This window comes from Marmota marmota, unplaced genomic scaffold (genome assembly GCF_001458135.2).
Source record: "Marmota marmota marmota unplaced genomic scaffold, marMar, whole genome shotgun sequence".
NCBI lineage: Eukaryota > Metazoa > Chordata > Mammalia > Rodentia > Sciuridae > Marmota > Marmota marmota.
Window position 1 is genome coordinate 7,579,885 of NW_026000016.1, and position 16,919 is coordinate 7,596,803.

The 16,919-nt window shown below is 38.4% G+C and overlaps 1 protein-coding gene across 2 annotated transcripts in view; it reads left to right on the top strand.

Annotated features, from left to right (window-relative positions):
• Window positions 1-16,919, top strand: part of Nrp1 (neuropilin 1) — a 140,425-nt gene that overhangs the window by 59,587 nt on the left and 63,919 nt on the right. For both annotated transcript variants that reach the window (XM_015483466.2, XM_015483467.2), the window contains exons 4-6: window positions 3,399-3,626; window positions 9,130-9,285; window positions 11,501-11,667. In XM_015483466.2, the coding sequence (XP_015338952.1) occupies window positions 3,399-3,626; window positions 9,130-9,285; window positions 11,501-11,667 (551 nt within the window). The remainder of the gene's footprint in view (window positions 1-3,398; window positions 3,627-9,129; window positions 9,286-11,500; window positions 11,668-16,919) is intronic.

Consider the following 16,919-nt stretch of genomic DNA (forward strand, 5'->3'; position numbering starts at 1 on the left):
ACAATTAAGAGTCTATGTATTTAAGCTGGATGCGATGGTGCATGCCTGTAATCCCAGCGACTAGGAAGGCTGAGGCAGAAGGATCACAAGTCTGAGGCCAGCATCAGCAATTCATCAAGGCTTTAAGAAACTTGATGAGATCCTATCTCGAAATAAAAATAAAAAGGGCTGAGGATGTGTCTCAGTGGTTAAGTGCTCCTGGGTTGAATCCCTGATAACAAAACAACAACAACAACAAAACAAACAAACAAACAAACAAAAAACCCCAGGAGTCTATATATTTAATAATAATTTCAAACTATTATTATTATCTGACCCCAACATCATTAACAACTTGTGGCTATCCAAGTACTCTTGATCTTACAAATAACATCAAAAGCATGGTATCTATCACTGGCTCCAGATGTGCACACGAGCAGCCCTCACAGCTGCAGCATACCTGCTCCTGCTGCATACAGGGCTGCTGGCCTCACTCTTGGGTACTCACTGCAGAATTCCTGAACCCGTTCCCTCCACTGTCCTTTTTGGAGGAAGCACTTGTTCATCTGTGGCAGTAACTAAGATATATATTAATATTGAAACAAAGTTTGATGTACAATGGAGAAAATATGAAACTACAGAATCTTTAAGTTAGAAGAGATTTTTTTTTTCAAATCCAAAACCCAACTCTTACATTATACACAGAATCTGAGAACCAGAAAGATTAAGAGGCCACCTGAGGCTGCACAGCATGTTAGTGGTAAAGGCAAGGCTGGAACTCAGATCTCCTGACATTCAACTTGGTTCTCTTCCATTATCCCAAGAAATGTCCCCATGCTGTATCAAGATAACTAGAAAACCTGGGATAGCTTTCAAAGGTATGTGATGTGACAAGGACCCAGTGGAAATGTTGAAATTCACTTAGTTTTGAAAGTATGCTCGTAGTTCCTGTCACTTTCTTTTCTTTTATTAAGTCTTCATCCTACATGGATGAGTTTATCTTTTTGAGAAGGAGGGAAATTTCTTTTTTAATACCTTAAAAAATACCTTTATTCTCTGAACAGAAATGAAACAGTTCTGCTGTCCTCCTGTATTGTTTCTTACTTCTAAAGTGTAACACAGCAGAAAGCCTTCCTGAATAGTGGCTTTTGTCAGTCACATGTTTGGAGAGGCTGAAGAAGTCATTGATATGTCATTATTCCAGAAACACATTTTGCATTAAATGTGATTTGTAGTTCCCAACATTTGTTCTACAAATTGCATTAGAGGGTGAGGGAGACCATGGTAGGGTTCAGGATGTAGAATAAGAGATAGCTTCAAAACACTTAACTACTAACACCCTGACTAGGTATTCAACATTTAGAGACTAAAAAGATTCTCAAATGTTGTTTTTTATTATTAAAGTATGTAGATAACTTGACAAATACTATACTGACAATATGGATGAGAAGGAGGGAATATTAATACTTGCATTAAACCTTGCTATTTGCTTTGCCTTACAAGGCCAAGCCAACACATTTCCCCCAGAGAGAAGGATGGAGGTGTCCAGGGTCACTGTTACCATGTCTTGAAAGCGAAATTCTAGGCATTCTCAATATCCTATAGATAGATAGATAGATAGATAGATAGATAGATAGATAGATAGATAGATGTATGTATGTATGGATGGATGGATGGATGGAAGGATGGACCGATTGATTGACAGATATTCTTTGTGAATTAATGTAAGAACAGTGACTCAAACTGGCAAAGTCACTGTTATCTCAGGAGCCCCAGAGTAATTTAGAATGGATTTTTAAACCTTTACCTAGAACTGGCCTGGTAAAATGCAATACATTAATAACTTTTTAACCAGAATCAAACAGATAAGCATTTGAGGCCATCATGGTGAAGCATGGGCCAACAAGGTTTGGGAGTTATTTTGAACCAGTCAGACTTCTGCAGGCCAGGATTTCTGCACCCATACAGCAAATACCATTCTTCTGCCTCTCCAGTGCCATGGGTAGCTCATGTGTGCAAGGAGAGAGGCACTGTTTTGTTTTCTCAGTACACTGTCAAAAGCACCAAGATGGAGATTCAGCTTACTGACCTGAGCCACTAAAATCAGAGATCTGTAAGTTAAATTTAATCTGCCTTGATGCCTGGTAATTTACCACTGGTATTTACTTAAGAGCAATCTCTATACACCACCTTACTTGGAGTTCAATCCTTGCACACCATTGCAGGAGGCCCATCACTTCCACCTGTGAGCCATAGTGAGAGAACGAGGTAGGAAAAAATAAAATTGTTGAATCAAATACCCTCAGGCTTGATCCTGAGATTCAAAAGGGTCAAGTCATCTTTGATTCACAGTCTTCAATGTAGCGATTTGAAAATCACGGCAGTGGTGGTAGTAATAAAAGGCAGAATGGATGTGCTCATGTTAGTATAGGTAGGTGGTCTTTTGGAGGTGTGGTCAATTCCACCCTACTCAGTGCTAGATACCATGAATTGAAATTGGGCTCATTCATACAGTCATAAGGTCAACCTGTACTATGTATGAATGCCCTTGATCATTTTCAATTACAAGTCACCATAATTGGTAAAGTCTTCATAATATTGAAAGGTCATTAAAATTACACATTACAAATATGTACATACACACACATTATACGTATAAGTACACACACATTATACACACACCTCCATTAACATGCAGTTTTAGAAAGGTATACTGTACTGTAGCTGATACTTTGGGGAAGGTTAGGATGTCGACATTGATATCAGGTGACTGACTTCCAGCACCGTGGCCTGTAATCACAGTTTATCGTGCCCTCACTAACAGCCACACGTTACCAGCACACCTGTGTCAACACCACTCAGAATGAGTCACTCGCCCTGGGTACATGTACGAATTACCTTTCACATTTAGTTTGTCAAAGAGGCATAGGTCACATCTGGCAGAGTTACTGAGTCACTGGTGTAGGAATCTGAAACCCAAACTCCCTCTGCAGAATTCTCTCCCTCGCCTTTGTAAATGTTCTATTTCACCAATAAAGGGCTGTCAGCCTCAAGATTTAAAGATTTAAGCTTGAAGGGGCTATAATTATTTCTCTAGGGCTCTGTCGAGATTTCTGCAGCTTACTCATTCATTGTTCCCACATGATTTTATATTTGTCATTTTTTTCCCTCCTGCAACAGCAGAAGGCTTTAAATTGCTCCACATAAATGGAAAACTAAGGAGAACACAATAAATCTGAATTTGACTTGCCATACCTATCACTAATATGAAAAGGCTGAGTAATGCATGATTAGGAGAGTGATTATAATGGTGGGCTTTCATTAGAAAAATATTCTGTCTTTGCCCAGGTTATTTCTCAGTGAAGTTATTTAAGTGGGATTTTCACTCTCCTCCTTTTTTTTTTCTCGTTTATTCATAGGTCCTGAATGTTCCCAGAACTACACAACATCTAGTGGAGTGATAAAGTCCCCTGGATTCCCTGAAAAATATCCAAACGGCCTTGAATGCACTTATATTATCTTTGCACCAAAGATGTCTGAGATTATCCTGGAATTTGAAAGCTTTGACCTAGAGCCTGACTCAAATCCTCCAGGGGGGATGTTCTGTCGCTATGACCGACTAGAAATCTGGGATGGATTCCCTGATGGTAAGAGCTAAGATCAGTACGAAGCATTCCCCAAAGAGGAAAGACCTGGGGGAAGGGTATGGGGATTCTTTTACAAGTGTCATGATACATGCATCTTTTTTTTTTTCCATAATAGCTCAAAAGGACAAGGGAAAACAAAGCAAAATGGCAGCTCTCCACTGAGCCAGAGATGAAGTATTTTATCTCAGAAAGACCTTAGCAATTATCTGTGCAAATCCTTCATTTTATAGATAAGGAAGCTGAGGCCATGAAGGATTATTCAAGGTCTTTAGAGCAGAGATCAACACATACATTTCCCGACTAAATCATTTTGCTCATTTCACTGTCCCGCCTACTGGTCATTAATTCATAAACTGTCAGAGAGCACTGAAATAAAACCACTTGTTTTACAAAAAAAAAAAAAAAAAAAAAAAANTTTTTTTTTTTTTTTTACCATTCAATCCTAGTGAATTGGAAGATTGAATGGCAAAAATATATACCCAAATTCTGAATGGAGGGAGGTAGCATCAAATAATGTGTTGCAGCTGCATTGCTTGTCTTGTGATTAGCTCTGGTTTAATATTAAGATTTCTCCAGTGCACACACACTACACAGATCAGAAAGGACAACTTGGAAGTTCTTAGTGGTCATTCAACTAGAGAATTATAACCATTTATGAAACAGAATTGGAGTTTATTCTCAAGTAGGAGGAAAAATTGTTAGAATAAGTTGTAAAAAAAAAAAAAAAAAGAACATATAGAGGGGCTGGAGTTGTGGCTAAGCACTTGCCTAGCATGCGTGAGGTACTTGGTTCAATTCTCAGCACCACATATAAATAAATAAATAAAAATAAAGGTCCATCAACAACTAAAAATATATATAAAATTATATTTAAAATATATATAAAATATATAAATTTTTTTTAAAAAAATGGAACAAGTAGAATGAGAAAGAGATTGCCTTGGTCTTTGAAATAACATTACAATTATAAGTAATTTTATCTGTAAATTGCATTAGAGAACAACTGATTTTAAAGATGCCTTATATTCATTGGTGTAAATGGGTGAGTTAACCCTAGTTTAATATCTTCTTTGGTCTTTTATCTATAAATAGGTTTTTGATGATCTTAGCAATTACTTCATTAAGTAATGAGACTTTTTTTTTCTAAACAGTACTGACTGATTTCCAAGTATGCAATATGATAATTAGGAAAACAATATTATAATAATGTTGTAACAATAGTTGGGACACTTAATAATGGGTTTATTTGTTCATAACCCAAGTGTGCATCCTTCCTTTCTAGAACTTTCATTTAAATTGACATCTGAAGAGAAGGTCCAATCAACCAACTTATTTAGAATATTTTCAGAAAGAAGCACATTGTTATTAGTGTCAAGGGTTTTCCAAAGTAGTAATTTTATGGCTCTAGAAAATCACTGAGTTGAAGCAAAGAACAATGAACAATAAGAATCATCAGCCTTGCAATTCACCCATGTTTTGAAATATGGTGTGTTTCTCACTTATTCCTGGGGAAACTGGCTTTGGACTATGAAAAAATGTCTGTATCTTTGTTACTGTTTACCTGGCCTCATCCAGCTACACCTGCATAACAGCTCTTTTTTTAGGCAAAATGAGAAATTGTCCTCCTGTGGTTTATGTGTCACTAGAAACATTTTGTCATAGTAGTTCAACACACACACTTCCTCTGCCAACAAAATTGCTGTTAGTCTTTGATATCTTTTCCAAAAACAACAAGCAGAAGGCGCTGAAGGCTTTTAACCATCAAGTGATTTTATGTTGCACTTTATCATAAACAGTGAATTAAATGACTAAGTAATTGAAAGCTATCCATTGATTCAAATTGGCTTTGAAGAAAAACAGTTTACTCCAAAACTCAAAATTCAAGGCATGCATGTTGTCAATCACACATCTCCATCTATCTCTGTCTTTGAAACTCTATGGATTCTCAAGTAACTACTCTGGAGGCATTGGTGGAAGTTTACATATGGTTTGAGCCAACAGTAGACATGCTGCCCTGGTGGACATTGCAGGAGCCTGTGCTGAATGTTGGAGCAAGAGATGAATGCTTAGTTCACAGGACTTGTTAGCTCACAGCGCTTGGGGGCAGATGCAGTCAACCTTCCACCTAAGCTGATGTCCCTATGGACAGAACTGCCATTGTTACCTACCTCCCCAAATAATCAACCATCTCAGGAATAAGTCTCATAAAAGGAAGAAGGGAAGTTTTGTTTTTTATTTACTTTTACCTTTAAATTAACCTTCTAAACCACAGGGATAAACATGAATATGCTATTGAGTGTAAGTTCCAAAATTTATTGTTAGTACTGTAGATATTTTCCATCAAAAGATTTCTTAGTTTAAGTAAGGCGTAGATGGCCTATCTTGTGCCTTCAAAATGATTCCCTTTTTTATTTATTCAAAATATTTCATTTCAAAGGATGATATCACAGTCAATCTTTGCTCCCCCCACCCCCTCATTAGAAAGCAGTAGAAAGCCAAATTATCTTGGTTCTAAGATAGGGTTGTAATTATTGTAGAAATTATTGGGAAAAATACAAACAAAAATAAACAGACAAACAAAAACAGTGTGCTATTGCCACCCCCTGTTGCCAGTGGATCTTTTAAACATCACCAATACTCTATTAATTTTATACCTTCTAGTTCTGTTCTCCCCCAAATGATAGCTTGGTGCATCTTGCCTGCCTACATTCTTCTATAATTCAATTTTTGAATTATCCTTATGGTTTTTGTGAGAGTTTTCATTCATCTCCTTGGCCTTTAGGTCCCTGGTAACAAAGAGGAAATCCAATAGCTGCGTTCATGTACATACACAAATGAGCACACACACGAGCCGGATAAGAGTACTTCACCCACTCTGGTTCAGATCAATATTGCATTAGCTTGCTAGGCTAAGGTCTCGCTGTTGTTCAGGAAAATTCAATACCTCTTTGTATTATCGTGGCAAAAGCCTTTCACTCTCTTATCTTGAGGGCTCCTAAAGAGAGTTGCATGCTGCTGTCTGGGGGCAATGTTCTAAAGGACAGAAGGCAGATTTACCCAGCATGTCTTAAACATTATAAACCAGTGAGTCATGGAGACTCTCTAAATTATGAGTCTGCATTAGACAAGTTCTCTTCTGTTTCCTCTTTCAAAGAGACTCCCCCTTCCACCCTCCCCAAAGGAATGGGGTGATAGTGGAGGGGGAGGATCAGCCGTCAGAACTTCCTTGGGATGTTCACGGCCTCCCTTGCCATATTCTTGAGAAGGTCAGTGGCTGTAGTGATCAGAAAACAACCCTGAGGATTAGGGCTTTAAAAGTTTGCCCACAAACTAAAGAAAAAGATTATGAAACCACACTAATGGAATTTAAATGAGGGAAAAATGTGAGGGAGGATGAATGGACTCTAAGCTCCCATTTATAATTACAGACAAGAAGTGGGATTCTATTTGAGGGAAGGAAAGACCTGAGTTTGTGGCCTTAGCAGGATATTTTCCTGGATATGTTATGGACAACATGGAAGTCCTCAGGGAAGGAAAAATATATTGGATTCATGATAGGACCACATCCAGAATGAATCAAAGCTAGCAAAAATTAGCATTTGTAGAAGAATTTGAGGCCGAGGTTTACCTGAAAAGAAGCAAAAGACAGTAAGTTTTATCTTTTAGAGATACTTTTTCTGAGAACTGGGAAGCCTGATTTAACAAAATTCTCTTCCCATAATGCAAAGTGATTGTCCATGACAAAGTGATGCTCCTCACATATTTGTTATCAGTCCCCTTCATTGGGTGACCCTCTGTTATTGTTTTCTTTTTTTTTTTTTCATGGTAAAGCATTCTGTATACACAAGACATTTGGTTATCAGAGAGGATTTCAGTAGAAAGAAACAGTCTTTGAATTCAGACATATTAATTACTTTGAATGCATAGAAACATTTTCAGGGATTCAATATAACTATTTTGCAGGAACTCAAAGATATGAACCACTTCAGATTAGTTTAGTTTTTCTTTTGTTAGGGGTAGGGAGTTTGCTTATTTTAAGAGAACTGGTCGAGCTGCAAAAATATCAGCAAAAGATCTACACATTCCAAAAAGGAAAGTGTTGAGGTTAGCTGCCCATTAAGAACTCAGTTGGTACACTGGGCCCCAGGAAGATGGGTTCTTGTGGGGTTTGCTTTTGCAATCACACTTGAAACATCCCCCAGCTCTTATCAGCTGTCCTGTGCATCCGAGTTGCATACACAGGCCTTGGATCACCATGCCCCCTTGAAGGCCTGTTCCCCCAGGGAAATATCCACCTACTGTGCTTTCTTAAATGAAGCAATAATTCTTAGTTGAAATGCATAGAACCATGTATTTCTGGGAGGGGAAAACAGTCCATACCAGATTGTCCTTCTAAGTCCAAACCATCTGGTGTGTTTTTAACCATATGTGCAATGAAAAAAACCTAGAGAGAAAGTTTGGTTTTTTTTTTTTTGTCTTGCTGCTGAACTGGGCAGGGAAATGGAAATATTCTCCTAGTACAAGGGACTTCTGCATTATTCATGAGGAAACTTATAATCACTCATTGCCAAGGTTTGTCTAAAGCACTTTAACAAAGGTGTGACCAGCTTAAGCCAAATAACAATTTTTGACTTTAATACGCATTTGTCAATGTTCTAGATTGTCCATTGCCTCAGGTACACTTTTTCTCCTGTTGTGCATACTCAAATGGCTGCTTTGGGCCATTTCTTGGCCACCAGACAGTAAAATGTAGTCACTTCTCTTAGGCTTGGAAGAGAAAATAAAACAAGCTACAATGGCGCAATTTCCATTCAGTTTGATTATAACTTACTATTATGTATAAATCATTAGCATCTATAGTTTTTAAATGTTTAAATCATAGCAATTATTTTTTGGTCTTCAAATGCAGTCCTGAGTAGAACATGATCCTTTGTCTTTCACCTAAGTCTATGATGTGGATTATATTTGGACTCCAGGGCTGAAAAATGGAATGAGGAAGGAAATTGGGCTTTCACAGTCCTAGAGCAGACCCCCTGTATTGCTCTGCTTTTCAGGACATAGGTCTGTCAGAGGATCTCCTCCAAGGACGGAGAAGTGAGGACAGGCAAATCCAAGAGAACTCAGTGAGCACAGTCTAGCTGGAGTCTCTCAGTGCTGGGCTGTGCCTACAACTTGGCCCTGGAAATGAATGCCAAGGTGCCACTTGACAGCCCAAATCTCATTCTTTGCAATTGAAGCAAGCATTTCGATTCTGTTCCTGAAAATGATCCTGCTCACTGGGGAATGTGGTTATGCCTGTTACTGCCCTTTTGAGTACACTTTAAAATCCTCTCTGCAAACCTGATCCAATATGTTCGCTGCAAACCAATTAACTAGGGAAGACTTGCTTTGGGTTAGAATAGACTTCTGGATTCTGCTGGGACCCATGTTTGTAAATGGTTATTTTTACATCTGCTGTAGAAGAAAAGACACTTTGACATTCTCTATATTTCTGCCTTTCCAGTTGGCCCTCACATTGGGCGTTACTGTGGACAGAAAACACCAGGTCGGATTCGTTCCTCATCGGGCATTCTATCCATGGTTTTTTATACTGACAGTGCAATAGCAAAAGAAGGCTTCTCAGCAAACTACAGTGTCTTGCAGAGCAGTGTCTCAGAAGGTCAGTATTATTCATCTTGCAAAGCCCTGTGGTAAATATTCCCTGTTATTCGTCTTCACACACCTGCGGCCACATGAAACGCTAAAGCTATGTTTTGTGAACTGGGGTGCTAAGTGTTTGTTTTTCTCTTTAAAAATTTTTTGTATGTGTGTTTGTGTGAATATCAACAGGAAAAACTATTTGGTGTGCTCTCTCCATAAAATTGTGGATGAGCCTCTGAAATTGTGGTAAGAAGTGGAAAATGGCAAAAGAGTGCCTCAAAACAATGAAATATGACCAGACCACCTCCCTGACACCCTCACATGAATAATAGACTAAGAATCATAAAAGGAAAGGCTTGGATCCCAGATGATAAGGACAAATAGGAGGTAGATGATGAGCGGAACAGTCACAGAGTGAATAGTGTGTGGCAGTTGGTTGTGAAGGACCCTGAGGGAAGCCATTCTATTTTCTTTCTTACCTGAGTAAAAGGAGATATTCATGTAAAAGCAGCGCATTTTATATTTTGTTAATGCCTTGCGATCAAAACAAGAAAGTAACATATTTTTATATCCTATTAAAGTACTCAACTAACTCAACCCTTTCTCAAAGTTTAGGTGGTTTCCACCTCTTTTTAGAGTCTGAGAACAAAATTGGAAGAACAAAGTTACATTTTCATATTTCATCAGTTCTGGCCACCAAGTCATTTACTGAGAGGACATAGGGTATTTGGAGACCTATTCCAGAGATGCTAGTATCTTCTCAACAAGATCTTACTAGAAAATAAAATGACCAATAACATTTGAATATCTTATTTGTACTTAATTTGACTAATTAGTTGAGCTATTATGTGCCAATAAATATTGTTTATATTACAAATAGTGAACCTAACTTTAATGTATGAAACCAGTGGGTAAATTTTTTTTTTTTATGTCATAAAACCTTATCTATTAGGTTAGAAAATTCAGACAATACGAAACCTTGGTATGTTAGTCTACCTTACTATGTTAGTCTGCTTTTCCTTATGGTCAAAAATCCCTGAGATATAATACCTGAGATATAAAGAGACCAAAATTATAAATAGATTGTAAAGAGTTTTAGAGGTTCCAATCCATACTTGTTTATTATGTTGCTTTGGGGACTGTAGTGAGATAGTACATCATGGTACATCATGGCAGGAGTGCATGGTAGAGAACAGCCATTCCCCTCATGTTCAGGAAACAAGAGAGTAGAAAAGAGATCAGGGTTCTATAATACTGTTTGAGGGCACATCCCAAATGACCTAAAGACCTCCCACCAGGCCCCACCTCTTAAAGGTTCTACCACTTCCCAATAACACCTCCCTGGGAACAAAGCCTTTCATACATCAACCTTTGGGGATTTAAAATTCAAACGATGAAACTGGAATTTTCTGGATGGTTGAGAAACTTCCATTTAAATCATAAAGCTTTGTGTGCTTTCCACTTTTGAATTGGAATTTTTCTAAAATTGATTACTTTCTTCCCAATATCATTAAATATGCGAGGCCTAATGGAATACACATTTTGATGATTTGTGGTCATTGATGTGAGCATTATTATTTTATGTTATAAAACTGTGATGTTCTTTGGGCCATATGATGCTGTAGTTTAGCCCTAATGGATACTTTTATGTTTTAATAAAATAACTAAGAATGTTAATAATTATGACCATTCCAGGATCAAGGGGCATGAGAACAAAAGGAGTCAGGGAGAGGTGGCCGAGGTGCCAATTGCCAGGAGTCTGAAAGACAAGGGACTTCCAGTCTACTGTCTACTGAATATGAATTGCAAATAGACATAGAGTCTTTTTCAAATTTTCAAGATAATTAGATAAAATAATCCAAACTAAAATTTTATTTAAATACAGTTTTTGATATATACTTGTCTGACAGACGCACAGCACACATGCATGCAGATTCAACGTTGGAAATAAATCAGAATCTTCACCCTTTCCTAATGTCTTTCAAATATTATTTTTGTCAACCTAGACCTACTTGAGAAAATCATTAATCACTGTGATGATATTCATGGCCTTATTTTTAAATGATGCCAATGAAAATACATGTATCAATGCTATATTTTATTAAGTTCTTTGCTGCTAACTTTTTGTAAAACTCTGAGTGAATGAACTCTTTAGTTTGCCAGATTCAAAAGAAAATTGCACTTTGATCCCTTATGTTTTGATGACTTTGGGTCACATTTTTTTTTCCCTCCAGATTTCAAATGTATGGAAGCTCTAGGCATGGAATCAGGAGAGATCCATTCTGACCAAATCACAGCTTCTTCCCAGTATAGCACCAACTGGTCTGCAGAGCGCTCCCGCCTGAACTACCCTGAGAATGGGTGGACTCCTGGGGAAGATTCCTACAGAGAGTGGATACAGGTATGTAGCACAAGACCTGGCCTAGCTAGCTAGGGTAGAGGATGGATGGTTCCAGTTGCCTTGAAAAGCTGCTGAGTAGAAGCAATATCAGGTAAAGTGCCTTCAGATGAGAAGAGATGGGAAAGGCCCTAGGCAAAACCCTGCAGAATGATCCCTCACTACACAGTCAGGAGGGCATGCTCAGAAACCCCCCTGAAAATCCACTGACCTTCCCAGATCCTCATACACTGCTCTTCACACAGTTTCAGTACAGATGGCTGATAACGACTAAAAGATCTGATCTTTTTCCAGCGACTATATACTTTCCTCACATTTCCTATTTTGACATATTCTGATTCCCTTGATGAAATATATTCATTCTACTTGTAGCTGTGCATGAAATTACTGTTTTCAAGCTTAGGGTTTTCTGGTTGTTCAGAGCTCAAGAAGGGAAAGTAGGGCTGCATTGCATTTTTCACATAGGTCTATGGAGCACACACCCAAGAAGGGGTTTAATTGAGGGCTCAGCTCTCTGTTAGTTATTATTCATGTATATGTATGGACTGTATATAGGTGACCTCATTCATGATGTTGCTTCTGCTTTTCTAACTTTGCTCTGACATGGCCTTCCCTGCCACAACTATATACCCCACTGATCCCTCCTCATCTTCCCCCTTCCCATCCATTGTCACCATTTTCTAGCAACCTAACCTACCCCATTCTCATCCCCAGTGCCATCCCTAATACCTGATCTTGCCCAGATTTGACATCTGGATGTTCCTACTAAGTCCTGATGTACACATTCTTGAGTTTTTCACCCACTTTCAAATGAAACATGCGTGATGTATCTGGATCTTTGGGTTAAACTGCGAATTATACAAAAAGGTATTTGCTAAAGGATCCAGGTTTCCCATCCAGGAGAGTATCCAGAGCCTGTCTTACATTCATGCCAGATATATAAAAATGACTAATTCTCAGAGAGAGTTTCTAAGCAAGAAAAAAAAACCAAGATGATTTATCCTCTCCTTTCCACATCTATTGCTATTTCAGTCTTTTGAGCACAAATACCAGATTTTGTTTTACTTTGGAAAGGTCAATATTAGTTTAACATACACTTAAAATGAAATAGCCTATTATAGGAGACTGAACTCACGCTAACCTCTAAATGATAACACTGAGAAATGTGGAGAGGGTGAGAAAAGATGAGACTTGGGATTGCTGAATCGGGCTCTAGATTAAGCCAGAAACAAAATGAATTTGCCTCTGTCAAATAGCTCTTGGTAACTTGTTTTTCCACATCTCCAAACCAACAAGCAGTTCAGTATGATTGACAGATGTGCCTCTAGAGGAAAGCTTACATTTTGCAGTGCTAAGCATGTTTGCATGGTAATGTAGTCCTATTCTTGGTAATGCTGAGAGCGCTCAATAATGTAGGGCCACTGGTCTTGCAAGAGTTCTGAAATTGCAACTGTAGCAATTCTTCTGTGCAAGGCAATTCTATGCCTGCAGAAACATGGAGACCAAATGGGCTTTCACAAAGCATTTGTCAAGAGGACAGGATTTTACATCATTCTTCAGAGTTAGGCACAATTTTAGATTGCTGCAGAAGAAAAAAAAAATCTTGATGCATCCAACTCTTTCTGTTCACAGAATAGCATGGTCAGGAGAAGTGAGGTAACCCAAGTACCTCCAAAATGAAGGTTTACTTCTTGCTTGTGCTATTCCAGCACTGGGCCAGCTGGAGGTCTGCTCCACATCTTCTCACCCTGCCACCCAGGCTGAGGGAGCTGCCATCCTCTGAAATGGTGCTGCCACCAAGGCAGGAGGAGAAAGAAGGTGTGGACAATCATGCTGGCTCTTGAGGTTCCCTCACAGAGCACTTCCACGTATCATTGCCAAAGCACATTACTTAGCCATACTTAACCAAGGGGCAGCAAGAAGGCACAGCTTGACATGTGCTGCAGGGAACAGAGAGGGGAATTCTTGCTGAACAGCTTGAATGGCAATTGTACCATTCACAGACCACTTACCATTTATTGAGAGCTTATTATGTGGCCTGATATGTGCTACGAACTTGACATATTTTTTTTTATTTAATCCTCACCACAGTCCTGGGTAGGGAATGTAATTATCCCCATCATAAAAACGAGGACACTGAGATTCAGAGAAATTAGTGAAAGTTCAAGGTCACAGATGATGACAGCATTTGGAAACAAGATTGATTGGACTCCAATACGTGTTTCTTTAAATGAGATTGTGCAGTATCTTTATCATTCGTTACCACTCTTACAAATTCAAGTATATCTTTGGATATACTCTATGCTTTTCCTTAAGCTGGAAAGTCTCACACTGAGATGGGTTGGGTGCTGACCCTTTCTAAATCTAGAAGGTAGGGATCTTGCTCCTTGGTTGTTCTGAGGAGCGACCGTCACAAAAGCTTAGCTTCTGATTCACCTTGTGTTAAAATTATCTTCATTTCCCTTTGGGGCTTAGTGGCTTCATTGACATGCTTGTTGTGTCTGTGTACATAGCAGGAACTGTTATCATCCACCGATCACCTAATTATGAATAATTTCATGTGTTTCCAGTTTTTCTGAAGCTCCTTGGAAGTAGTGGCTGGTTGTTTGCATTGGATAGATGTTTTAGAAATTAACCAACAAGTACTACAGTATAATTTAGACTGAGGGCAAGAAGCACATACCTCTAATCACAGGAATGTTAGCACACATACATTTCTATTTTTATGCACAGAAGTATGCAGATGACATTTGTTTTCTTTTCCAGCCTTTTCCCATTTTGCATGAAGTATACCCCACAAAGATTGTTGCTGTAGCAACAACAAGGACAAATACTTGCATGTGTTAAATTAATATAAGGTAACGTTGGAAGCTGACTTTCCTTCAAGACAGGAACAGTCTTTGGTTCCCATTGTTTTCTCTAGGAAATTACTGAGTGACATAAAAAAACAATGCCTCATTAGCTGTGGATCTGAATGTCCACATTGGTGCTTCCTGTGAGATCTGTTGTCTGCCAGGAAGCTTAAAAACAAGCCCAGGAGCCAGGCGTTCGGTATGAAGGGACTCGAAGGGAAGTCCCAATCTGAAGGTTTACACATGGCCACATCCTGCTTAGAAGGCCACCTTATGTCCTGAGTGACTACAAAACTCTTGTCAATGAACAGAGTTGATCACCCTGTAAAACTTGCTCATTTTGCCCCCAGAGTATTCTATCCTGTGTCCTACAGCTGTTTATGTTATTAATTTTTTTTTCTATTTCGTTGTTTCTAGTTAAACAATCTAAGATTCAGAATAAAGACTCAGTGTACCCACGGTGCAATAAAAACTCTTCTTAAGTACATTATTGGAGCCCATGCCATTAAACTCATGGAAACTGAGTTTTGTTTCCTATAAAATAAAGATAATGTAGCCTTCACTCCAAGTTCTAGCAGTCTATGATACTATGAATCTCAGAAAAATGCAGGCTCAGTTCTTTCTTTTCTTCTCTAAAACCTAAATGCATAGCATACTCTAACTGTTCAGAAGACATATCCTCAGAGATCCTAAATGTAGCCATTCACATCCAAAGCACAATTTAATTCGTTAATTATTCCAATGTTTTATTAATGATAGTGGTCACCACACTGTAAACGGATTCATCCTTCCAGCTTTAATTAAAGCTCTTGGGAGTGCTTTCCTCCAAATAACTGTGACTTTTCCCTGATTAAAATGCCAGGAGACAAAAAAACAAAACAAAACAAAACAAGAGACACAATGCCTGGGTGGGATGTGAACTTTTTGATCCAGAGAAATCAAAATGGCACCAGGGACTAATCGATTTCCACACCCTCCAGTGACTTTAGAAATAGATTTGACAAACCAACTCAGACTGCAACTCCACTGCTCCTCAAATTTGAGGGCATTGTCATTTGTGGAAAAAAATTGTACTAGATTATTTATGCCTCCACTTATTTCAGAGGAGCACAAAACAGTTGGCCTCTCAACCACATCCTGTTTGGTTTGGTAAATCAGCCCTATTATGGATTATTCATACAGAAGAAGGGAAACCTCCAGGAAAACAGTCTGCAACTGCAAGAATATATGTGCAGACCCCTGAAGCAAAAGTGTCTTCTCTCTGTTACATTTTCTAGAATGGATATTCATTCTGAGGTGTGAGGAAAAGGAAAGTTCCAGAAGAGAGTAGCTAGCACTTTACCTTCTGAGGACACTAGTTTCTATGTTTTCCTATTGTCTGATAAGTATTTCTCAGATAACATTCAAGTCTTCCACAGTTGCTCTTTGAAGGTTCTTTGAGAGCAGACACAATATCCAAATCCCCTAATGTAGTAGGGAAGCAGAACACTAACAGGAATCACAACATACCCACAGCAATGCACACACAATCATGTTCACTCCCTTGAAACGACACTGTCAAAAAAAGGAATGATGGTAGAATGAGTTAGACATCATTACCCTAAGTACATATATGAAAATATGAATGGTGTGAAAATATAATCAGTGACTTGAAAAATTGTGCTCTATATGTGTAATATGAAATGAATTGCATTCTGCCATCGTGTATAACAAATTAGAATAAATAAATAATTTAATAAAGAAAGTAGAAACTAGATATTTGAAAGCAACCCAAGAATGGATCTATTTACTCCAAACTGGTCTCTTTTTCAAATCTATTTACTAAAGTGGAAGGCCATTTCTGAGGGTGCAAGGGATTAATTACTCTCAGAAATGTTCATCTTTTTCTGTTTATGGTCCATAATAAGATATTGTCCTTTATAGTGATCAGATCCTATGGACCTTGATTTGAACTTTTAATAGCAACTAAAATAAAATCAGTTCCACTAGGAGGAAATAAAAAAGTAAGTGCCATCTTTATAGATGCATCATGTGAAGCTGGTCACATCCAAGTAGACTTTTGGGGGCCTTAGGGATTTTAAAATTGTGAAACATGTTCTAACAATACAATCTAACATATCTACAGCACTTTCCTCTACAAAAGCACCTTTTCGTGCCATCCCATCTTAGCTTTAGAAGGTGAGATAAGGACAGATGATTCTTTTGTCCCTGTTCATGTGAGACAGCTGAAGTCCAGAGAAGTTACAACGGTTCACTGAAAATCCCAACTTCCCACCTTGTGGGAAATCTCAGTCTTACACAGTTGACGTGGACTTCCTTCCTCGTGCTTGTGAAGCAAGTCAGTGGGCAGTGAATGAGAAGTCCAGACCACAGACAGCTGGTGAATCACCACTTGTGTTTGGA